This window comes from Apostichopus japonicus, chromosome 12 (assembly GCF_037975245.1).
Source record: "Apostichopus japonicus isolate 1M-3 chromosome 12, ASM3797524v1, whole genome shotgun sequence".
Lineage (NCBI taxonomy): Eukaryota > Metazoa > Echinodermata > Holothuroidea > Aspidochirotida > Stichopodidae > Apostichopus > Apostichopus japonicus.
The window spans coordinates 28,486,284-28,511,410 of NC_092572.1; the positions used below are offsets into that span (position 1 = coordinate 28,486,284).

The 25,127-nt window shown below is 37.9% G+C and overlaps 1 protein-coding gene and 1 long non-coding RNA gene across 15 annotated transcripts in view; one reads left to right on the forward strand and one right to left on the reverse strand.

The window, feature by feature from the left end:
• The window catches only part of LOC139977162 (uncharacterized), a 293,518-nt gene that overhangs the window by 204,815 nt on the left and 63,576 nt on the right, over positions 1-25,127 (reverse strand). The window contains exons 1-3 of one of the 14 annotated variants that reach the window (XM_071986336.1): positions 14,472-14,745; positions 13,670-13,742; positions 6,693-7,500 (exon numbers count right to left, since the gene is read on the reverse strand). The exons of 12 other annotated variants lie outside the window; for them this stretch is intronic. In XM_071986336.1, coding sequence (XP_071842437.1) covers positions 6,693-7,500; positions 13,670-13,701 — 840 coding nt within the window. In that variant the 5' untranslated portion in view covers positions 13,702-13,742; positions 14,472-14,745. Of the gene's footprint in view, positions 1-6,692; positions 7,501-13,669; positions 13,743-14,471; positions 14,746-25,127 lie in introns of those variants that run through there. One more of the 14 variants, XM_071986335.1, reaches the window with a different exon arrangement.
• The window catches only part of LOC139977218 (uncharacterized), a 262,539-nt gene that overhangs the window by 157,124 nt on the left and 80,288 nt on the right, over positions 1-25,127 (forward strand). The window lies entirely within an intron of this gene.

Below are 25,127 nucleotides of genomic sequence, written 5' to 3' on the forward strand. Positions count from 1 at the left end.
TTGCTACTTCAGTCCTATTAACACTTTCTTCTCATTTTTTTTCTCTAAATTCATTCATATTGCAACAAAATAGCAATAAGTGTGCTCTTAGGAGATGTTCGTATGCACCGAACCCAAATATGTTTCTATTTGAGTCTACACAGTTTTTTATAATGCAAGAAATTTCAGAGGATTTTGAAAATTTTCCCCCTGTACTGTATGTATGTGTTGCTATGAGAGGTTTTGTTACTTCAATCTTATTAAAATTTTCTTCTCATTTTTTCTCTAAATTCATTCATATTGCCTTAAAATAGCAATAAGTGTGCTCTTAGGAGATGTTCGTATGCACCGAACCCAAATATGTTTCTAATTGGAGGTCTACATTGTTTTTTATAATGCAAGAAATTTCAGAGGATTTTGAAAATTATTTGCCCCTGTACTGTATGTATGTGTTGCTATGAGAGGTTTTGTTACTTCAATCTTATTAAAATTTTCTTCTCATTTTTTCTCTAAATTCATTCATATTGCCTTAAAATAGCAATAAGTGTGCTCTTAGGAGATGTTCGTATGCACCGAACCCAAATATGTTTCTAATTGGAGGTCTACATTGTTTTTTATAATGCAAGAAATTTCAGAGGATTTTGAAAATTATTTGCCCCTGTACTGTATGTATGTGTTGCTATGAGAGGTTTTGTTACTTCAATCCTATTAAAATTTTCTTCTCATTTTTTCTCTAAATTCATTCATATTGCCTTAAAATAGCAATAAGTGTGCTCTTAGGAGATGTTCGTATGCACCGAACCCAAATATGTTTCTATTGGAGGTCTACACAGTTTTTTATAATGCAAGAAATTTCAGAGGATTTTGGAATTTATTAGCCCTGTACTGTATGTATGTGTTGCTATGAGAGGTTTTGCTGCTTCAATCCTATTAAAATTTTCTTCTCATTTTTGCTCTAAATTCTTTCATATTGCCACAAAACAGCAATATGTGTGCTCTTAGGAGATGTTCGCATGCACCGAACCCAAATATGTTTCTATTGGAGGTCTACATTGTTTTTTATGATGCAAGAAATTTCAGAGGATTTTGAAAATTATTTGCCCTGTACTGTATGTATGTGTTGCTATGCGAGGTTTTGCTACTGCCTACTTCAATCCTATTAAAAATTTCTTCTCATTTTTTCTCTAAATTCATTCATATTGCAACAAAACAGCAATAAGTGTGCTCTTAGGAGATGTTCGCATGCACCGAACCCAAATATGTTTCTAATTGGAGGTCTACATTGTTTTTTATAACGCAAGAAATTTCAGAGGATTTTGAAAATTATTTGCCCTGTACTGTATGTATGTGTTGCTATGAGAGGTTTTGCTACTTCAGTCCTATTAACACTTTCTTCTCATTTTTTTTCTCTAAATTCATTCATATTGCCACAAAATAGCAATAAGTGTGCTCTTAGGAGATGTTCGTATGCACCGAACCCAAAATATGTTTCTATTTGAGTCTACACAGTTTTTTACAATGCAAGAAATTTCAGAGGATTTTGAAAATTTTCCCCCTGTACTGTATGTATGTGTTGCTATGAGAGGTTTTGTTACTTCAATCTTATTAAAATTTTCTTCTCATTTTTTCTCTAAATTCATTCATATTGCCTTAAAATAGCAATAAGTGTGCTCTTAGGAGATGTTCGTATGCACCGAACCCAAATATGTTTCTAATTGGAGGTCTACATTGTTTTTTATAATGCAAGAAATTTCAGAGGATTTTGAAAATTATTCGCCCTGTACTGTATGTATGTGTTGCTATGAGAGGTTTTGCTACTTCAGTCCTATTAACACTTTCTTCTCATTTTTTCTCTAAATTCATTCATATTGCAACAAAACAGCAATAAGTGTGCTCTTAGGAGATGTTCGTATGCACCGAACCCAAATATGTTTCTATTTGAGTCTACACAGTTTTTTATAATGCAAGAAATTTCAGAGGATTTTGAAATTTTTCCCCAGAACTGTATGTATGTGTTGCTATGAGAGGTTTTGTTACTTCAATCTTATTAAAATTTTCTTCTCATTTTTTCTCTAAATTCATTCATATTGCCTTAAAATAGCAATAAGTGTGCTCTTAGGAGATGTTCGTATGCACCGAACCCAAATATGTTTCTATTGGAGGTCTACACAGTTTTTTATAATGCAAGAAATTTCAGAGGATTTTGGAATTTATTAGCCCTGTACTGTATGTATGTGTTGCTATGAGAGGTTTTGCTGCTTCAATCCTATTAAAATTTTCTTCTCATTTTTGCTCTAAATTCTTTCATATTGCCACAAAATAGCAATATGTGTGCTCTTAGGAGATGTTCGCATGCACCGAACCCAAATATGTTTCTATTGGAGGTCTACATTGTTTTTTACGATGCAAGAAATTTCAGAGGATTTTGAAAATTATTTGCCCTGTACTGTATGTATGTGTTGCTATGAGAGGTTTTGCTACTTCAATCCTATTAAAAATGTCTTCTCATTTTTGCTCTAAATTCATTCATATTGCAACAAAACAGCAATAAGTGTGCTCTTAGGAGATGTTCGTATGCACCGAACCCAAATATGTTTCTAATTGGAGGTCTACATTGTTTTTTATAACGCAAGAAATTTCAGAGGATTTTGAAAATTATTCGCCCTGTACTGTATGTATGTGTTGCTATGAGAGGTTTTGTTACTTCAATCTTATTAAAATTTTCTTCTCATTTTTTCTCTAAATTCATTCATATTGCCTTAAAATAGCAATAAGTGTGCTCTTAGGAGATGTTCGTATGCACCGAACCCAAATATGTTTCTAATTGGAGGTCTACATTGTTTTTTATAATGCAAGAAATTTCAGAGGATTTTGAAAATTATTTGCCCCTGTAGAGTATGTATGTGTTGCTATGGGAGGTTTTGCTACTTCAGTCCTATTAAAATTTTCTTCTCATTTTTTTTCTCTAAATTCATTCATATTGCCACAAAATAGCAATAAGTGTGCTCTTAGGAGATGTTCGTATGCACCGAACCCAAATATGTTTCTAATTGGAGGTCTACATTGTTTTTTATAATGCAAGAAATTTCAGAGGATTTTGAAAATTATTTGCCCCTGTAGAGTATGTATGTGTTGCTATGGGAGGTTTTGCTACTTCAGTCCTATTAAAATTTTCTTCTCATTTTTTTTCTCTAAATTCATTCATATTGCCACAAAATAGCAATAAGTGTGCTCTTAGGAGATGTTCGTATGCACCGAACCCAAATATGTTTCTATTTGAGTCTACACAGTTCTTTATAACGCAAGAAATTTCAGAGGATTTTGAAAATCTTCGCCCTGTACTGTATGTATGTGTTGCTATGAGAGGTTTTGCTGCTTCAATCCTATTAAAATTTTCTTCTCATTTTTGCTCTAAATTCATTCATATTGCCTTAAAATAGCAATAAGTGTGCTCTTAGGAGATGTTCGCATGCACCGAAACCAAATATGTTTCTATTGGAGGTCTACACAGTTTTTTATAATGCAAGAAATTTCAGAGGATTTTGAAAATTTTCCCCCTGTACTGTATGTATGTGTTGCTATGAGAGGTTTTGTTACTTCAATCTTATTAAAATTTTCTTCTCATTTTTTCTCTAAATTCATTCATATTGCCTTAAAATAGCAATAAGTGTGCTCTTAGGAGATGTTCGTATGCACCGAACCCAAATATGTTTCTATTGGAGGTCTACACAGTTTTTTATAAAGCAAGAAATTTCAGAGGATTTTGAAAATTATTTGCCCTGTACTGTATGTATGTGTTGCTATGCGAGGTTTTGCTACTGCCTACTTCAATCCTATTAAAAATTTCTTCTCATTTTTTCTCTAAATTCATTCATATTGCAACAAAACAGCAATAAGTGTGCTCTTAGGAGATGTTCGTATGCACCGAACCCAAATATGTTTCTAATTGGAGGTCTACATTGTTTTTTATAACGCAAGAAATTTCAGAGGATTTTGAAAATTATTTGCCCTGTACTGTATGTATGTGTTGCTATGCGAGGTTTTGCTACTTCAGTCCTATTAACACTTTCTTCTCATTTTTTTTCTCTAAATTCATTCATATTGCCACAAAATAGCAATAAGTGTGCTCTTAGGAGATGTTCGTATGCACCGAACCCAAAATATGTTTCTATTTGAGTCTACACAGTTTTTTACAATGCAAGAAATTTCAGAGGATTTTGAAAATTTTCCCCCTGTACTGTATGTATGTGTTGCTATGAGAGGTTTTGTTACTTCAATCTTATTAAAATTTTCTTCTCATTTTTTCTCTAAATTCATTCATATTGCCTTAAAATAGCAATAAGTGTGCTCTTAGGAGATGTTCGTATGCACCGAACCCAAATATGTTTCTATTGGAGGTCTACACAGTTTTTTATAATGCAAGAAATTTCAGAGGATTTTGAAAATTTTTCCCCCTGTACTGTATGTATGTGTTGCTATGAGAGGTTTTGTTACTTCAATTTTATTAAAATTTTCTTCTCATTTTTTCTCTAAATTCATTCATATTGCCTTAAAATAGCAATAAGTGTGCTTTAGGAGATGTTCGTATGCACCGAACCCAAATATATTTCTATTGGAGGTCTACACAGTTTTTTATAATGCAAGAAATTTCAGAGGATTTTGAAAATTTTTCCCCCTGTACTGTATGTATGTGTTGCTATGAGAGGTTTTGTTACTTCAATTTTATTAAAATTTTCTTCTCATTTTTTCTCTAAATTCATTCATATTGCCTTAAAATAGCAATAAGTGTGCTTTAGGAGATGTTCGTATGCACCGAACCCAAATATGTTTCTATTGGAGGTCTACATTGTTTTTTATAATGCAAGAAATTTTTAGATTTTGAAAATTATTTTCCCTGTACTGTATGTATGTGTTGCTATGAGAGGTTTTGCTACTTCAGTCCTATTAACACTTTCTTCTCATTTTTGTCTCTAAATTCATTCATATTGCCACAAAACAGCAATAAGTGTGCTCTTAGGAGATGTTCGTATGCACCGACCCCAAATATGTTTCTAATTGGAGGTCTACATTGTTTTTTATAATGCAAGAAATTTTTAGATTTTGAAAATTATTTGCCCCTGTACTGTATGTATGTGTTGCTATGAGAGGTTTTGCTGCTTCTATCCTATTAAAATTTTCTTCTCATTTTTGCTCTAAATTCATTCATATTGCCTTAAAATAGCAATAAGTGTGCTCTTAGGAGATGTTCGTATGCACCGAACCCAAATATGTTTCTATTGGAGGTCTACACAGTTTTTATAATGCAAGAAATTTCAGAGGATTTTGGAATTTATTAGCCCTGTACTGTATGTATGTGTTGCTATGAGAGGTTTTGCTGCTTCAATCCTATTAAAATTTTCTTCTCATTTTTGCTCTAAATTCATTCATATTGCCACAAAATAGCAATATGTGTGCTCTTAGGAGATGTTCGTATGCACCGAACCCAAATATGTTTCTATTGGAGGTCTACACAGTTTTTTATAATGCAAGTAATTTCAGAGGATTTGAATATTATTAGCCCTGTACTGTATGTATGTGTTGCTATGAGAGGTTTTGCTACTTCAATCCTATTAAAATTTTCTTCTCATTTTTGCTCTAAATTCATTCATATTGCCTTAAAATAGCAATAAGTGTGCTTTTAGGAGATGTTTGTATGCACCGAACCCAAATATGTTTCTAATTGGAGGTCTACACAGTTTCTTATAATGCAAGTAATTTCAGAGGATTTGAATATTATTACAGTAGCCCTGTACTGTATGTATGTGTTGCTATGAGAGGTTTTGCTACTTCAATCCTATTAAAATTTTCTTCTCATTTTTTCTCTAAATTTATTCATATTGCCTTAAAATAGCAATAAGTGTGCTCTTAGGAGATCTTCGTATGCACCGAACCCAAATATGTTTCTAATTGGAGGTCTACACAGTTTCTTATAATGCAAGTAATTTCAGAGGATTTGAATATTATTACAGTAGCCCTGTACTGTATGTATGTGTTGCTATGAGAGGTTTTGCTACTTCAATCCTATTAAAATTTTCTTCTCATTTTTTCTCTAAATTTATTCATATTGCCTTAAAATAGCAATAAGTGTGCTCTTAGGAGATCTTCGTATGCACCGAACCCAAATATGTTTCTATTGGAGGTCTACACAGTTTTTATAATGCAAGAAATTTCAGAGGATTTTGGAATTTATTCGCCCTGTACTGTATGTATGTGTTGCTTTGAGAGGTTTTGTTACTTCAATCCTATAAAAAAATTCTTCTCATTTTTTGTCTAAATTCATTCATATTGCCACAAAATAGCAAAAAGTGTGCTCTTAGGAGATGTTCGTATTCACTTATGTAGGATTACCTAATCTTAACAAGCTGGATTGTGTACTGTGAAATGAATAAAAAAATGGCACTAAGTCATATTTGATATGAAACTCCCTATAGTATTGACAGTGTGTTCCTCAATCAGCAGTTTGAAATTTGCAACAAAATTTCAACTAAAAATTTTAGTCCCAAATTTCATATTATTTCCAAGACTCGCAAAAAAAGTACAAATAAACGTAATCTACAGAAATGTTCGCAGTCACTGATACCTAACTTGGTAGTTTTTCTGGCCTATTTTCATTATTCTAGATGTAAAATAAACTTCCTATGTTTACTCTTTTTACACTATCCTACTGTACTTACTGTGCTGTATACACTCAGTGTTCCATCTCTTGTTGTAAACATAAACCTGTTTACATCGTTTATCCTGATTCTATCCAACACATCAATAACTCGGAAAGTAAACAATTTATGATTCTCAGAGAGAGAGAAAACAACAACAACAGCAGTATCAGCAGGGAGATCCCAACATGATACAAACACCAGACCAAACTCACTGCTTACAGTGATACTGTATGTATATGAGTAGACTGGTGTGTTGTATTCATGTAACATCACTCCCTCCATGTTGTATCTAATGGCTCTATCATGGTCTGTAGATATAAACAGATTATCTCCATAAACTGTTATATCTACAGGATGATCACCTTCTAATCCTTCCAATGTGATTGTCTTGATTTTATTTAAACTAAAATCAAACACAATCACCTCGTTAGAATCATACAAACCAATAAATATCTCTCCCTCTCTGACATTCATACACTTGGCTTCTCTATCGCGTAACTGATCACTGTGTGTGGGTATGTCGTCTGTCTTGATATTGAAGACATCCAACTGATCATCACACACAGTGACTACACGAGAATCATCCAAGAATGAAACATAACGATGCCGCCATCTTGAATGATTCTTAAATTCTTTAGAATAAAACCGAGTTATAAATGGCGACGAAGAATCAGGAATATTTAATGCAAACAGGTCTATGAATGATGTCCGTGTGCCTTGGTTGTAACCGCTAACAGCAACTTTGGTAGAATCCACCGTCATATCGCACAGCGTCCATGCCCGACGAGCTTCAGCGGTAAACCTGGGCAATTGCGTACGATGAACTCTATTATATACAAGGGAAAAAGTACAATATTAGTTCAAGTTTACAAGGCCGTATCCATGGTAACGGACAATGTTGTCAGACACTATGTATATAGCCGCTGGAGAATGTGTTCATTATAAAAACAAGAAAATAACGGAAGCTGAAGCACCCTCCCCCAATACCAAATAATAAACAAATAAATAAGGAAATAAACAAACAACTAATTAACAAACTAACGCGCATGGAGTATATTTGCAAACATGTTGAGAGGAATTTCGCCCTAAACACGAGCTCTGTGATATGGAAATAGCTATTTACACGATTGAGTGTATCAATTCATATGACATACAGTAGGCCTATAAGCGATTGGCCCGTAAGACGGGCTTTCGTCGAGCACCCGGATCACGGGTGAACATTATGCTGTGATTTATTAATTATTAAAATTAACAAACAAACAATAAAATAATTGTGGATCAATGAGACGCGAGGGCTTAATAAGGTTTCTCAGAAACTTGGCATATCCACTGGTGATTATGTGTATTATATTCTCAGACTGAACTCCTCCTCGTGCAAATTAAGAAAGAACGTAAAAAAAATTAACAGGAAAAATTTACAGAACCTGATCGAAGCCCCCCCCCCCCCCCCGCTACCAATTCAGAATAAATTGTAAACAACTATCAATAAATAAGCAAACAATTACACTAACGAATCGAGTATGTTGAGAGAATTTTCGCTCTAAACACGAGCTATAGGATAAGGAGATACATGTTTACACGATTGAGTGTATTAATTCATATGACATATATAAAGTATATAATAGGCGATTGACCCGTAAGACGGGCTGTCGTCGAGCTCCCAGATCACGGGCGTACAATATGCTGAAAAGTAACACCACATGGAAACGATCGATGAAATATTTATGATATAATACAATATCTTTCTTACCCGCCCGTTCCCTATATAGATATATACGCCGTATCATTCCGTAAGAATTTGGTACTATATATAATGCATGCATGGATCTATGTTGTAATATGACGCAAACGACAATATTAAGCCGTAGCGTATGATCACAAATTACAGAGAGGAGCATTAATTGTTTCAGTCATATTCCTCTTGACGGATCGTAGGCTTATAATAAAAAGGTCGGCTAAATAGCGGGAATGCGAAATTGGATCCGAAAAATGTTACACCACATGGAAACGATCGATGAAATATTTATGATATAATACAATATCTTTCTCCTACTCCCGTCTCCTACTTTCTATGTATATATAACATATTTTTGAGGCCAATATAATTTCATACGATTTTAGGCCATTCTTTCAATAAAAGTAAGCAAAAAACTGAGCAAAAACAGCAAGGAAAACATCGCTAAGAAAGTAGGAAACGGGCGGGTAAGAAAAATATTGTATTATATCATTGAAATATGCCGGTCACTTTTGGTCAAAAATGTTTTAATGTCAACCTTCAAGGAAATTTTTCTCACTCGGATTTTCAGTTATCTTGAGTGTTACTTAAAAATGTTGAGAACAATTCGGAGAGTAAAGACCTGAAGGAAAGTACTTTTTGAAAACTTCTAGCAATTTTAGCGTTCTATAATTTAGGGCCACATACTGGCTATACCGACCTTTAAGGACCTTAATTCTCCACAAAGCTTGCAGTTGTCTGCAACATGCGTAGCAAGCAATAAGGCCCTATACTGATCCTTCTTCCTCTTTTGAGAAAGTTCTTTTCTTAATTAATTTCGGGTGGGAAGATACCTGTCCCTTGGCCAACTATCAGAAGTTGCAACAGCTAACAGAAAAGAACTGATCCAGGACCTCCGCACAATTTTGCAAACATAGACAACGGGTCGAAAGTTTTTATATCGATGGCGCTATACCAATGTAAATAAAGCGAAAATGTAAAAATAGATGGCGGGCTTCCACAATTCATTATCAAATAAAGTTTTACACTCTACAAAGCGGCCGTAAGGTACTTTTCGCAGTAGGGGACGTCATCTTCTTATCAAAGATAGGTTTAATTGTAAGGATATATCATATAGAAAGTGCATTTCCATGTACAAAAGGCCCGCTTTCCTACGCTTATATCCTTCACAAAGGAGCACATCCAGAAGGGAATTTCAAATATTATGCAGTATTGTAGTGAATTACCAAAATTTATGATATTGCCCGTATACGACGTTAATCTGTTCTCTGAGCTGCAAACCCGAAATGCGAACCATATAAGATAGATTTGTGGAAGGGGTCATGCGTAAAGGTCCATGTGGTTCAATATAATATGGATATTTCAAAGACATATAATGGTTGTATATGGCATGAGAAATGCCTAAAGCTAAATTATACTTTCGTATAAAATATCTACAGCTCTTCATTGTTCACTAATCAATAATCAAATCATACAAATACCTCATTTATACGACAAACTACATTAATGGTACGATAATAATAATCCTGGCTAATTATTCATAGATAAACCTGGCTTTTATCCGTATGACATCTATTCAATAAGATCAATAATAACAGTAAAATGATACATTAATGTTTGTTTGGAAATTCTAGTCTACGAGGATCACATACATTCAACCACACAAGGGGAGCGGTGGGGCAATCACACCTAATTCAGGAAGGTTTTACACCCCTTGGGGGATGTTGGAGCGGTGCGGTTTGTCTCATAGTTAGTATTTCAGCACTTGATTGTGTTCACGAATATCGAATCGGAATTACAATTAAATGAAACCACTTATTTATTTGTACCCTTAATGTAAAAGTACTTCATTTCTCTCACATTTATTATTATGCTTCCAAGTCTCTGCGAAGGAATTTCTCACACTTTAACAGCTTCCGGTGAATTCGTCACCCCCCCCCCCACCAGGGCTTTAAACAAATTCCAGTGATATAAAACAAAATCGTTCTGAAAAGTAATATGTGTGTGTGTTTCAAAGCGCTATTCGAGAACAAGAATATCCAAACCTACACAGATCCAGGACACCAGGGCTAAAAACACATCCCAAGGAATGGTCCTCTTGAAAAGAAATAACACCGCGGCGTAAATATTCTGGTAAGGCGGATCCCAACGAAAATAAAATAACCTTGCGCCCATCCGCCAAAGACAACGTTTAAAAAAAAATCACTTTCTTACGTCTCTTCGTACACCCACCAGGGGCGTAGCGAGCGGGGGGGGTGTGGGGGGGGTGTCACACCCCCCCAATAATTTGGTCGCTGTCGGCAAATTTTGGGTCTGTCGGCAAAAGGAGAAAAGGTGAAGAGAGCGGAAGGGGAAGAAAGAAGGAAAGCTGAATAGAAAAAGGAGAACGGGAGCTTCTTCCGTGCCAAATTTGACTTAAAATATGCACCAGATTGCATCTAAGGACGTTCAAACTAATTTTTCCAAAGGGGAGGGGTAGACCCCCTACCCTTAGACCCCTCCCCCATTTCAGTCACCACTTCCAGATCTGTCGGCAAATCAAATTTGACTTAAAATATACACCAGATTGCATCTAAGGACGTTTCAAAACTAAAAATTTTCCAAAGGGGAGGGGGACACCCCCATTTCAGTCACCACTTCCAGATCTGTCGGCAAATCAAATTTGACTTAAAATATGCACCAGATTGCATCTAAGGACGTTTCAAAACTAAAAAATTGCCAAAGGGGAGGGGGATACCCCCTCCCCTTTGGCAATGCGCTTCATTTCAGTCACCAGTCATTTCAGTCACCCATTTCAGTCACCACTTCCAGATCCGTCGGCAAATCAAATTTGACTTAAAATATGCACCAGATTGCATCTAAGGACGTTTCAAAACTAAAAAATTGCCAAAGGGGAGGGGGACACCCCCTCCCCTTAGACCCCTCCCCCATTTCAGTCACCACTTCCAGATCCGTCGGCAAATCAAATTTGACTTAAAATATGCACCAGATTGCATCTAAGGACGTTTCAAAACTAAAAAATTGCCAAAAGGGAGGGGGACACCACCTCCCCTTAGACCCCTCCCCCATTTCAGTCACCACTTCCAGATCCGTCGGCAAATCAAATTTGACTTAAAATATGCACCAGATTGCATCTAAGGACGTTTCAAAACTAAAAAATTGCCAAAAGGGAGGGGGACACCCCCTCCCCTTAGACCCCTCCCCCATTTCAGTCACCACTTCCAGATCCGTCGGCAAATCAAATTCTCCACACCCCCCCAACAAAAACCCCTTCGCTACGCCCCTGACACCCACCAAAATGGGAAGTAAAGCGATTTAGGGGGGAGGGGCTGTGGGGGGGGGGCTGTTGCTCCTTGCTATACGCCACTTAAATATTTCAAAACGCTTCAATGTCTGAGGGCTTGGCCCTCTAAACCCCGCCGGGCCTCTTTATAATATATTTGACGATTAAGATGATGATTCTTTTAATGTAAATCAATGAACCAGTTATCGAGATCCCGATGTTTGTTTGACCGCTCAGATATTTCCTGCAGACGCCGATAAATCGCTCGCAAAAAAACAGCGGGACGTTAAATTAACATGTGATTTACCGTCATGTCTATGTCTAAGCTAGTGAAGTTAAACAAAGCTGCCAGTATCTAAGTCTTGTTTGATATTCTTCTCTATCGTGAGGTTTCCTTTAAGACTATATGCTGTCGGGAAACGATGCTTTGAAAACGAGCTTATTGCCGAAAATATCACATGAATAACTCACAAGAGAGTGAAAACGGCTGTTTACATTTATTAGCAAATGCACTGCCTGTAACTATGAAATGTATCTCAACAGAACAACCTAACACACACACACACAAACTATAAGACTTCCCTTTGAATTTCAAAAAATATTAATTTCGCATTTTTCCTCATTATTTCTAATATTCATATTACACAGCCTCAAATACGAGAGCGCAACCCTCTTGCTTCATTATGAAGAGAGATAATGAATTTAAAATTAGATTTACGGCAGCATTAATGAATACTGAAATTTCATCAGTGAGTAATACTATATTTATAGGTCTGTGCTAACTATACATGTTTGTTTCTACACACGTGTGAGTCCTGAATGTATCAGTGACGTTGACGTCTTATATAGAATAACCTTTGACCTCATAAAAAGCAATATATTTGTACTGACCCAGGTGAATGTACTTACAAATTATGAAGTTCATTTAAGTTGCACCTCTGGAGTGATGGTGTTTACATGATTCTCAGACTTCCATCACTGTTAACCTTTAACGATCTTTGACCTCCACTATAAATACAATAATGATTCTTGCACTCACTAATATGGATCTCTATACCACACATTCAGCCCATTCACGTTTCAATATTTGTGGCACTGTCACATCAACATTATCAGACTTTGACCACTATTGGCCTCACATGAGCTTTGACCCCAACATAACAAAATGCTTTCTTTGTACTCACTACGGTAAAGTGTCTTACAACGTATGTTTTAAGCTTGGAGTTCTGTTTATATAAAGATTATGTGTTACTATTATTACAAGGTTTTAATTTTTGGACCTCATTAGAACATTTAAGTTTCTTGAACTAGCTCACATGGATTCACATACGACGTATGAATTTCATCTAAACTTTAATTTAGAGTGTTTACAAGGTTTACAAACTGTAACCTGTGTTGAACTCGAGTGATCTTTAATCTATAAAACAACAAATTATTGTCCTCATAAAAGTAATTACACACACCAAGTATTAAGTCCATCCGAGCTTGGCTTATGGCTAGTAGTTTAACGACGTTGTCCCTCCTTCTTGAGTTATCTTGTTTATAAAGTGTTCAGACTTTGACATCAGTTGACGTCGTATGTCTATTTGCACCGACCAATTTCTTTTACTAACTTAAAGACAAATCCATATACAATGCATTAACTTCGGCCATCATATACTTTTTGAGTTATTGTGTGTAAAAACACAGTGTCGCATACACACAGACGCACCCGCACAAATAACGACATCACCATCAAACAAATTCCTTATGCCTCCGCCAATTTAATGAAAAAAGAACCGAGGAAGAAATTAACCGTAGCATCGCTAAAAGGAACACATGGATATATTTATGTCATATAAGAATAAAGCATTGTTAAGTGGGAGATGGGTGTAACCTTCAGTCTAAACAGATGGGGGACTTAATACGGTAAAGTGTGAGGAGGGTCACATTAGAAGCAATTGATTAAGGCGGGTTACTAGAGAGGGTAGTACTTACGGTGTGATGGTGGGCTGCTTCCAAAATTCCATCTTCTGACAGATATCTCAAGACTTCGCACGATCCTGCTCAACTGAACAGAAATAATAGTACTTAATTAAAGGTTCATACTAATCATATAACACAAGTGCAAAATGTTTCTGTCTTTCGTATAAGTAAGCAGTATTGCACCTTCAATATATACTGATTTGAAAACTATATATATATATAAATATGTCTAACATACGCACAGCGTTGTTTGTTCTATGTAGACATGTTCAATAGGCTACTTTCGGAACACATAATTTGGATACAAGGTTTCATTGAAGTTGAGAAATATACAGCATAAAATAAGTGCGTCCCAGAAGTGATCGAATCATTGGAAGAATTAATGTGTTGAACTAAGTAAAATCAAATTAGATTATATTTAGTACAAATATCACGTTTGTAAATGTACCTCAAATACAAATTCAAGTGGTATGATAAGTAGCTAGTATAGTAACAGGAACGTAAAGCTTGCCACGACCATCTGTCATTATGTAACCCATATTATTTAGAATGATCAGGAAGTTAAACTACACTTCCTGGTGGACAAACGGTTTATACGGTAATGGGCATTTAACCATATCTAGAGTTAGGAATAGGATATTACGGTGGTGGTCTCAGCTAAGACTGTAGACTACCTTTCTTTAAAACTTATAAGTGTCACGTTGCCTACCGCCGGAATAACCCATAAAGCTATGTCGTCTAAACCATAGCCATTTACAAATATAATACGACATAACAGTGTTCATGTAATGCATACAGAAAGTGGAACACTTACATAGCAAATCAGTGTAATTCACTTGTGTGATTTTGCTTTGAAGCCTTCTTCGTCAGCTTAAAAGAGACACACGAGCTGAAAATGATGACGAAGAGTATCTTGATGTAACCCGAAGAGGAGGAAGTTATCCCGATGTGTTGAGAATAACGCAACGGAAAGACGACAAATAGAAATTAGCCGTGAGAGTAGCAATATGAAAGCAGGATATTGAACTGAACTATACTGTACATATCAAAACTGATCGCGTGACTGACTAACAACGCCCACTGAAATATGTACATTATTGTTGCATTGAGCGCCACAGCTGGGTTCACAGGTTGATATGTGTTGTGTGCTTTGCAAGTACGCCTACTCCGAAAATGACAAAGGTGTTTTCTTTATATATATATTTAAGTCAGGGTTGTTTAAACTAGGCTGAAAGCATTCCGCTGACTTTAAAATTTATGAAAGCTTTCAGAATGAGATATAGTTATCACGCTATTTTGCCAACTTTCTGTCACTTTTCGACTCCTTTACTTGTTTGAATGACTGCCATTTCATAAATTTTCCTTCAAGCTGGCTGCATGAGAGGTTTTCTTTAATTGATTGTTAATTTGTTTTATTTTATCTAATAAATTTGAAGGTCATGAGAGGTCATTTTGGAAAGTTTATAAATGCTACTCCTGTTAGAGCTTATGTCGAAATTGTGGATATGTTGTGGATATAACGTTTGCTGGTGGTGAACCAAGGTTGTTCAGGAAAAGAAATTTTGTCGTCATGTGAGTGCCCCAAATCAGGGCCTTCTGTAAACAATTTCAATTGTGATATACTCTTGTACAGCTCATAATTTTACCTCCCCTGTGTCAAATTTACTGGAACAAATTTTTTTTTGGAATATAAGGTGAAGATGAAAGACAAGATGCGGCCATTTTGTACTCAAGGGACGTGTGAGTACATACAAACATTACGTGTTGCTGCCGGTTGCCTCAGAACACACAGATAGCTTGCTTGACATCGCTGGTTAATAGAGAAGTTTGTGGTATATTCAACTGGAGGTCATTGGTGAACTAATTTTGTACGGGATTTATTTTTGACGGGATGAAATTATTTTTGACGGGATTTATTTCAGGGGGTAAATTTGGTTGTTAGGACGAGATGCGGGATGAGGCAGATTTAATATCGTGCGGGGTGAACTTAGTTTCGACGGAGAATATATTTTTCTATGATAAAGAAAATTTACTTTTGATGGAGTAAATTTATTTCCGATGGACTATATTTATTTTTGATGAAGATTTTTGGGGGATGGAGTGGATATATTTGTGATGGTGCAAATTTATTTTTGATGGAGAAATGTACTTTTGCTCATGTTAAATTTATTTTTAGTGAAATAATTAAGGCCAAAGTCATTTGACGTCAACTGGCATAAATGTGAAAACGTTGTGAACACCATAAGGAAACATATGCCTCAGCAACATTGACAAGCCCCCTATTTCCACGAGGTGTCATTGTGAGTATAACTGTAATAATTTTATGAAGGTCAAATTCATCAAGGGTCAATAAAGACTTACAAGTATCTCATAAATATCAAAAATCATGAGATCTTACAAGGATAACATTGGCTCACATTGGCTTACATACCATGTTACGATAACGTCCTCCATGAAACCTCAGTATAGTTTTCTATTCTGGTTTAAATATACTACGAAGGCAGCTCTGCACATTATATATTCAAGAGCGCAACTTAGCGGTTAGTATAACCTTTTGAATTTTCAAATTTATTTCAATACGTTTTCATTGTTCATTTTAATAAAAATTAAATTTATCTCTCTGTCTTCTTTTTTTTTTGCAAAACAACTATTTTGTTTACAACTTTATAACATTTTAATAAACTATTTCTGCTAAGAAGGGTCATAAAGCAAGAGAAAAGGAGATGGGAGGAAAGGAAATGACACCGTTATCCCGCGTATGTCTTATACTTTTCGCACAAACAAATAGATAACTTGCTCAAAAACCAAATTAAACGCTTAGCTGAGCCTTTGCAGCATTGCTGGTCTAAATTGTTCCTTTAGTGTATCACACCTTTCTAACAGTACTTTTCACAGTAGAATGGATACGTGGTTTTCATTGTGTAGGCACACGACAGGTGTATCAACAGCGCCCTTGTATTACCATTGTATTACATATTATGTAGACCGTGTACTGTATCATAGTAGGAAGTCAGTAGTGAAGTTCGAATTAGCTGTGTCGCACTCTCTAACAGAAAATGGTGAATGCAGTGACACCCACACATTATATTTCCATTGTGAAATTATAGCAAATTTCAACGTTTTCCTGCCAGCTTAAGTCGCCATAAGAGTTCTCTTTTAATTAAGTTCTTCTGTTGCTACCAGTGGTGGAAACAGAAATTCCGAAGTTGGGGAGAAGTCATATGAGGGGCAATAAATCCGGTTGGAAGTGCAAAACACAATCTACAAAGTGTACTGGACAATTTAAGGGGCTAGGGAACAGTTCTTACCCGTCCTCATATCACGCTTAACGGTGAACCAATCATCAGTTTGTATTATTTTTGAAATTCAAAATTGGGAGGTAACCAATTTGTACATTCAACATTTTTCAAGAGAGATCAGATGTTGACAGATGTCGAGACCGGCTTTCAGTGAATAGCTGAGCAACTGCACAGTGTCTTAGCTGAGAATGCAGGTCCCCCAGAAGCTGAAACACTTTAAATCAGTTCTTGTACGACTTTGGAATGCAAATATACAATTCAACAAAATGTATTACACATACATCACTGGGGAATGTATCCGGTGCCGTAGTGGTCATCAAGAGGCCGACGCCCCCCCCTGCCGTTGGCTGTAGCTTTTCATATAACCCTTGCTTCCTTTAGTGAATTTAAAGGACAAAATCACATCTCAGCAAGGGTAATATAATTTCTGTAGGTGGTACGTATTCAAAGCTTCCCCACAAGACCTGATCCGGGCTTTGAAATATTTTCCATAACAATGGAATACTTTCCATATCAATTTAAGTGTAAACTCCTCCTTCCGAGATGTATTTCGTCTTCTTGGGGCCCCGTACAATGTACAGGCCAATAACAATGTGCAGTTGTAAAAATAATACGCACCCTCCTCCTTCTTTAAAACGACGGTGATATATTCAGCTTGGGCAGCACTCACAATAGGAAACTTGAGGAGACATGGAGAAACAGCTAGTAGTGTGAGCAGGTGGAATACTACTGAAATTTTGGGAATATAGGGAATATAGAAACAAAATTGATCTACGTTAATTGCCTAAATACCCCATCTTCATAACTATTCAGAATCTAGTTGTAGTTATTTAAACTTAAGACTTAATTAAGTTGATTTGTTGTTGCTATGAATGCGTGTATTTCAATAGGTAGTGAGTGTCACGATGGCACACCGTCCTAAAAAAATGCAATGATTTTTTATATCTCCTAGCCTGGAATGTACTTTGTGTTATATCAAAATACATTTAATATGTATTGTTCTGTGAATAAATGATTGATACAACAGAAAACACAAAACCGATTTCAGCTTACTAGCTTCATGATGCCACTCATTCTCTTGGTGCTCGATAGATTCATAGAGCTTGAAAAGGCATTAGAAAATACGCCCATCAGTGAACATGATATCAACCTGTGGACTGTGTGCAGAAAATTGACATCATTGTAATAATCAATAAATTTTGACTAACGGTATATTAATAAGGTATTGGCCCAATTTACCATTTTAATAATTACTCAAGCATGCTCTGCATACTTCAACTGCATATATAAACGCTAAACTCAAAGCCGAACACTTCGTTTATTGGCCAGGCGATGTCTTTACATGTTATGATAGTGCAACGGAAATATATCCCTTTCAGTCAATTGTTAGTGTAATATTATCGACATAAGATTGAGCGTTCCCTCAGTTCTACCCGTCGTTGGCCCCCAGAAGTCTGTAACTCTATCTCTCCCAAAATATGTGTAGAGCTGTTGCGAGTTGCAGGTGGGGACAGCCAATAACAATCTTACCCCTGTTTGTTTATACACGTTGTTGAATCAGCACCCGAGTTTGGAGATGTTTCCCCCTTGTTAGTGTCAGCACAGATTGTTTAATTAGTTTTTAGCTCACCACGCTCACGAGGTATTCCGAGATTGACCTCTGAAAGAGAAAGAACTGAGAGACCCGCCTATTTTCTGTGAGTTGCTACCACTTAACTGGCATATTTGTTCTATCACACGATTATGTGCTTGGCATGACTTCTAGGTTTGATTTTTAGTCTAAGGAAAGGTAAAATCGGGTATCTTTGGGGTGACAGTGGATATTGTTCGTACAATTAGGAAATTCTAAGAAAACTGTCGTTGCGCTACGTGCATATAAGTAGCAAGATATTGTATATATCTTTTATGTTCTTAGTCAAAACAAGTAATGAGGGAGAGTAGTGTCAACAAACGCTGATATTATCCTTCATTTGTACATAAATTTACTCACGTACTGGTTCAGTTGTGATTCGAAAAGAGATGGTTCATTTAGTAATCTATAGATGAGACGATAGAAAATGTTTTAAGTCTTTAAGTTATGTCGTTGAGTGAGTCCCAACAAAATATCTTGTACGCCTCCACGAGTTAGTGTAACTGCGTAAGTGCGTTAGTGCGTAACTGCGTAAGTGTGTATTTGCGTAACTGCGTAACTACCTAACTGCGTAAGTGCGTAACTGCGTAATTGCGTAACTACGTTACCGCTTAAATGTGAAGACAATGTCAGTGAATCGAAGATCGACTGAGTAACACCTATAAATAAGAGATCGACCAGTCATCAACTTCGTCTCCGATTTTTGTCTTGATATGTGTTAAAGATTTTTATTAGTTTAAGCAGCTGGACTTCGGGAGACACTGGTCAACGTTACACTTAGTTGCAGCGGTGGGATAACAGATCAGTCCTGATCCTTACAGATAACACATACTGGTAGAGACAAGACCGAGACAGAGGAAGATCCAGTGGTAGCCAGTGAAATCACAGAGCCGCAGATACAGCACAGAACAGATACAGAACAGAAACAGTTATAGAAGGCTACATATGGATTTTTCGAGAACCAACCCGTTTACAGACCAGAGAAATGACAATCAAAACAACGTAGAGGGATTTCCCAACCAGGAATGGAGACCCTTGATGACAAAACAGAACTCTCGTGTTTCACGAGATGCATCAACTGCGTTGCCGTCAGAGTACGAGGTTCTGAGCTCGGTGGGTTCAGAAACAACTGGAAGTCTGGAGGGTGTCGACAACATCAACACAGAACAGAAGGGCAACAAGCTATGCCGAGTGAGACTGCGAATGAGTATGAACGAATAAGTATTGTCCCTACAGGAAGACGAGCTTACAGGCCCGGATGCCATCTCTCCATGTTCAGGCCGACCCTAGCACGCTGAAAAAGGACATGACAATACATAGATACACAGTGGTCAGTACCATCCCAACTACTCAACAGAGATGCAGACAGATCGGCATATCCCACGAGGTTACAGACAACAGATTGATACCGGTGTACCTTACAAGACCGAAGAAGACAGTGGGAATACAACCCAGCTTCCAGGGAAGGCGAATGTTGAACCACCACCGTATGATGGAAGTACAAGCTGAGACGACTACGCAGTACAGTTCGAGTTGATAGCAGAATTGAATAACTGGCCAGAGGCAGCAAAGGCATTGTATTTGGCAGCAAGTCTGAAGGGACAAGAAAGGGCAATCCTGAGTGATCTGGACAGTAGTCGGAGAAGAAGTTACAGAGCACTCACATCAGCTTTAGGCAGACGATTTAGTCCGGCGAATCAAACACAGTTGTTTAGAGCTATATTGAAGAACAGACAGAGGCAACCAGCTAAGCGCTTTGCGTTAAAAGCCTAACCGGATGCACCGTACGAGATGGAGACTCTTGCGAAGGGGTACTTCGTAGATTCTCTGGGAGACATAGAGACCCGATGGAGAGTATACCAGTCCAGACCCGTGAACTTAATCGATGCAGTAACCGTTGCAGTTGAACTAGAGGCATTCCACCTGGCAAAAGTCAAGAAGGGTAACCTCAAGAGACCTACAGCAAGAGCCGTCTCACACACAGAAAAGACAAAGTAGAGAGACAGATACAACTTCTTGGGGAGAATCTTGCAAAGACCATGGAGCACCACATGTCGAAAATACACGAAGAAATGGCAAACGGAATCACAGGAAACAGACAACTGCGAGTGGGCAAGATCGCAACATGTCCTGGCGAGACCGAGACAGACCACCATTCAAATGTTGGGGTTGTGGAAAGCTTGGCCATATAAAAAGAAATTGTCTGGAACCATACTAAGAAGACACCACAGGAAAGTCATATCAGGGAAACGAGAAGGAACCGGACTTGAGGGTCGAAGGCCGGTAGTAAACTCTACGCCCGCAGGAGTGAGCGTTAGGACAGGATGGGTGCAAGATAGATTTTGGGATATTTGTTTATCACTTGGACGTGATTAACGGTATTTTGTCTTGGGGAGGACCAAGAAAGAGCAGTGAGGTGAAGAAGGTGACGGAGACTCATGTTTGCCATGCCTTGGTAGATGAAACCGTAGTAGTTGTTCCTGGATGTAAGGCAATGGTGCTAGGTAGAATCTCTGAGGGACCTCAGCACTGGGAAGCTGCTCTAGTGCAGCCAACAGAAAAGTTTGTCGAAAAACATTGTTTGTTGGAAGCTAAAGGTCTGGTTGATCCAAGAGAAAGCAATTTTTCATTGAGAGTGTTCAACCCAACGACTGATGTGAAGAGAGTGTATGACGGTATATGTACAGTTTCATTAGAAGAGACGGCGAATCTAGTTGCTACGTTCCCTGAAACAGCGCGTCAGAAACAGAAGATATCGGCGGTGGCCAGAAACGTTGTGAGCAGGGGAAGTCCCTCAACATGTTACAAAACTGTTTGAGGCGGAAGGCAGACATATGAATGATCAACAACGAGCTTTACTGAAAGAACTAGTTACAGACTCTACTGATTTGTTTGCGAGATCATCTGCTGACTTGGGATATACCACAGTCGCCCAGCACAAGATCGACACAGACAACGCAAGGCCAGTCAAGCAACCAGCAAGACGAGTCCCAGTACAACAGAAGGAAGTGGAGAGAGAACTCTTGCAACAAATGCTAGATGCGGGAGTGGTTGAACCATCATCAAGTCCATGGCGTCACCTATAGTTCTGGTGAAGAAGAAAAATGGTTCGACAAGATTCTGTGTAGATTATAGAAGATTAAACACATTGACAGTCAAGGACAGCTACCCCGTCCCCAGAATTGCAGATTCACTGGATGCGATGGCAGGTTCCCGTTGGTTTAGCACATTCGATCTAGCCAGTGGCTATTGGCAAGTTGGTATGGCAACAGAAGACAGACATAAGACGGCGTTCATAACTGGAGATGGATTGTATCAATTCCGTTTTATGCCATTTGGACTGTGCAACGCGCCCGCCACATTCGAAAGACTAATGGACCGTGTGCTATTTGGACTCCATTGGGAAGCATGCTTAGTTTACTCTGAAGCTATGGACCAACTAAAGACCACTTTCAACCGATTTAGAGACGCCGGATTAAAACTAAGTCCAGGCAAGTGTCAGCTGTTCAAGCAGAGTGTCACGTACTCAGGGCACACTGTCTCTAAGGATGGTGTAGGGATAGATCCAGAAAAGGTGAAGGCTATCAAAGAATTGTCGAGACCACAGAACCTATGAGAGGTTAGGAGCTTTGTATGCCTGTGTGGCTACTACCGTAGATTTATACGAGGCTTGCTCAAATTGCACTACCGTTGTTCAAGCTGACTGAAAAGAAACAAAAGTTTGATTGGAACCAGGACTGCGAGACAGCTTTTTCCGGACTCAAGACAGCGTTGACAACAGCTCCAGTACTTTCCTACCCAATGAGCAGCGGACAAGATTTCATATTAGACACAGATGCAAGTGACTTTCCAACCGGTTCGGTTTTATCACAGATCTTTAGACGGAAACGAAAAGCCCATAGCATATTTAAACAAGACCATGAGTAAGCAAGATAGACGTTATCGTATCACAAGAAAAGAACTACTGGCCGTCTTATAGTCAGTTAAACACTTCCACCATTATCTCTACGGCACAGGGTTACTGATCAGAACAGACCATGCGGCACTCAAATGGCTGATGAGTTTCAAGCACCCAGAAGGGCAAACAGCAAGATGGTTAGAGATACTTGGCACTTACACCTTTGAGATCTCCCATCGTCCTGGACACTTCCATGGTAATGCAGACGGTCTCTCCCGACGACCATGTTCGAATGACTGCCAACATTGTACGAGAACAGAAACCGATGATATTGATCGAGACGGACCAATAGAGTTCAAGATCCACAAGTGGAAACGGGAAGAAAAGACAGATCAAGGTTATGACTGCGACAGAAGTAACGAGACCGTGGACGGGGAAACCAAGGAAATAAAACAAGTCGCTGTAGTTTCTTCAAGTACAGAACCATCCCGGCCTTGGTTACAGAAATGGACCAATCAATACCTAAAAGCTGAACAACTTTAAGATGTAGAACTACAAAAGATGCAAACTTGGAAAGAAAACAAAGTTGATCGTCCTTCGTGGAGAGAAGCGTCAGCTGAAAGGAAAGCACTGAGAGCATATTGGGCTCACTGGGACAGATTGGAAGTTTGACAAGGTCTTCTATGTCGAAGATGGGAGAACCACGCAGGGGATTGCATCACGTGACAGTTCATAGTCCCCAGAATGCTACAAGAAGAAGTTATACAGTTACTTCATGACAACCCAACTTCCGGACACCTTGGAGCAAGAAAGGACAATGTATAGAGTTCAGGAAAGATATTACTGGAATACATGGAGACGAAAGGTAGAACGATGGTGTAAGATGTGTACGGTATGTTGTTCAAGAAAAGGCCCGACGAAAGGGAAAGCAAAATTACAGATCTACCGGGGTGGAATCCCGACGGAAAGAATAGCGATTGATGTTTTGGGACCTTTACCATTGACAGACATAAACAACAAATACATCATGGTGGTTGCTGACTACTTCACCAAGTGGGTAAAAGCATTGCCGTTGAAAGACCAAAATGCTGAAACGGTTGCTGACACCTTGATAACAGACTTTGTGAGTCGTTGTGGCGTTCCGAGGCAAATTCATACTGATCAAGGGAGGAACTTCGAGTCCAACCTCTTTAAAGAACTATGTCAATTGCTAGGAGTGGACAAGACTAGAACAACTCCGTGCCACCCGCAGAGTGACGGCATGGTAGAACGATTCAACCGTACCCTGGAAGAAAACTTATCGAAAGTCGTTGAGAGCGATCAGAAAAATTGGGACAAATGCATTCCGTTAGTGATGATAACGTACCGTTCCTCTATCCACGAATCCACTGGACATTCATCAGAGGAAATGATGCTTGGACGTGAGATTCCTTTACCCGTTGACTACATAATCGACAGGGGTGAACTAAATACTGAAAGGACACTCCACAGCTATGCACAAGACCTTTAAAACAGACTGAGGATAATCCACGAGAGTGCGAGAGAAAAGTTGCAGATCGCAGGCGAAACACAAAAGAGAAGTTACAACCGAAATGGAACAGACTGTGTTTACAAGAAAGGTGACGTTGTGATGTTACTTGATTCTCCTGATGCAGTTAATCCTCTTCATATATTGGAGACATGTCTTGAAGATGTCAGAAAATGGATGGCTAATAACATGCTCAAGCCTTAACGAGGACAAGACAGACGTGATATTTTTCCATTCAAAGCATAGCAAATAACGATCCACCTTCCTTCCTTGAGAATGGGCAATGATGTCATTCCACCCTAGTCATCAGTACGGAATCTCGGTGTGTTATTTGACTCATATTTGTCTATGGAAAACCATATAAATTTAATTAGTCGCTCTTGCTACAACCAATTACGTATCATCGGGAGAATTCGTACATCCCTTAACGAGGAGGTATCTAAGTCTCTCGTCTATTCGCTGGTAACATCTCGTCTCGATTACTGTAATGCTCTCCCGAATGGAACGTCATGCTCCTCAATAAAAATTAAAAAAACTACAGAGGGTCCAGAATACGGCTGCCAGAATTATCACCAGAACCCGTCGTTATGAACACATCACTCCTGTACTTCGAGACCTGCATTGGTTGCCAATTCATCGCCGGATAAATTACAAGCTAATTGTGCACGTTTTTCGTATTCTTCATGATCAATCTCCGAGTTATAAGACTGATTTGATGAAACGCTACACTCTTGGTAGGGCATTACGGTCCCAAAGTCATCTTTCTCTAGTTATTCCTCGAACTAGCAAAGTTACATATGGAGATTGTTCGTTCAGTGCAGCAGGTCCTAAACTCTGGAATTCTCTTCCTCATCACTTGAAAAATGTCACATCTATTGACACTTTTAAAAAGCATTTAAAAACTTGTCTTTTAGGCTTGAGTATGGGCATTAATCTTATTTGTTGTTTTATTCACATTACTGTGCCCATTTTTTGTATATTTATCTTTTAATGTTCTTTATTGTGGTTTATAACTCTGTCTTATATCATTTTCTTACTTTTACTCCTGTGGTTATTACTTTTAGGTTTTCTTTAAGTTTGGTAATTTTATATTCCAGAAATTGGTTCTTTTGTAC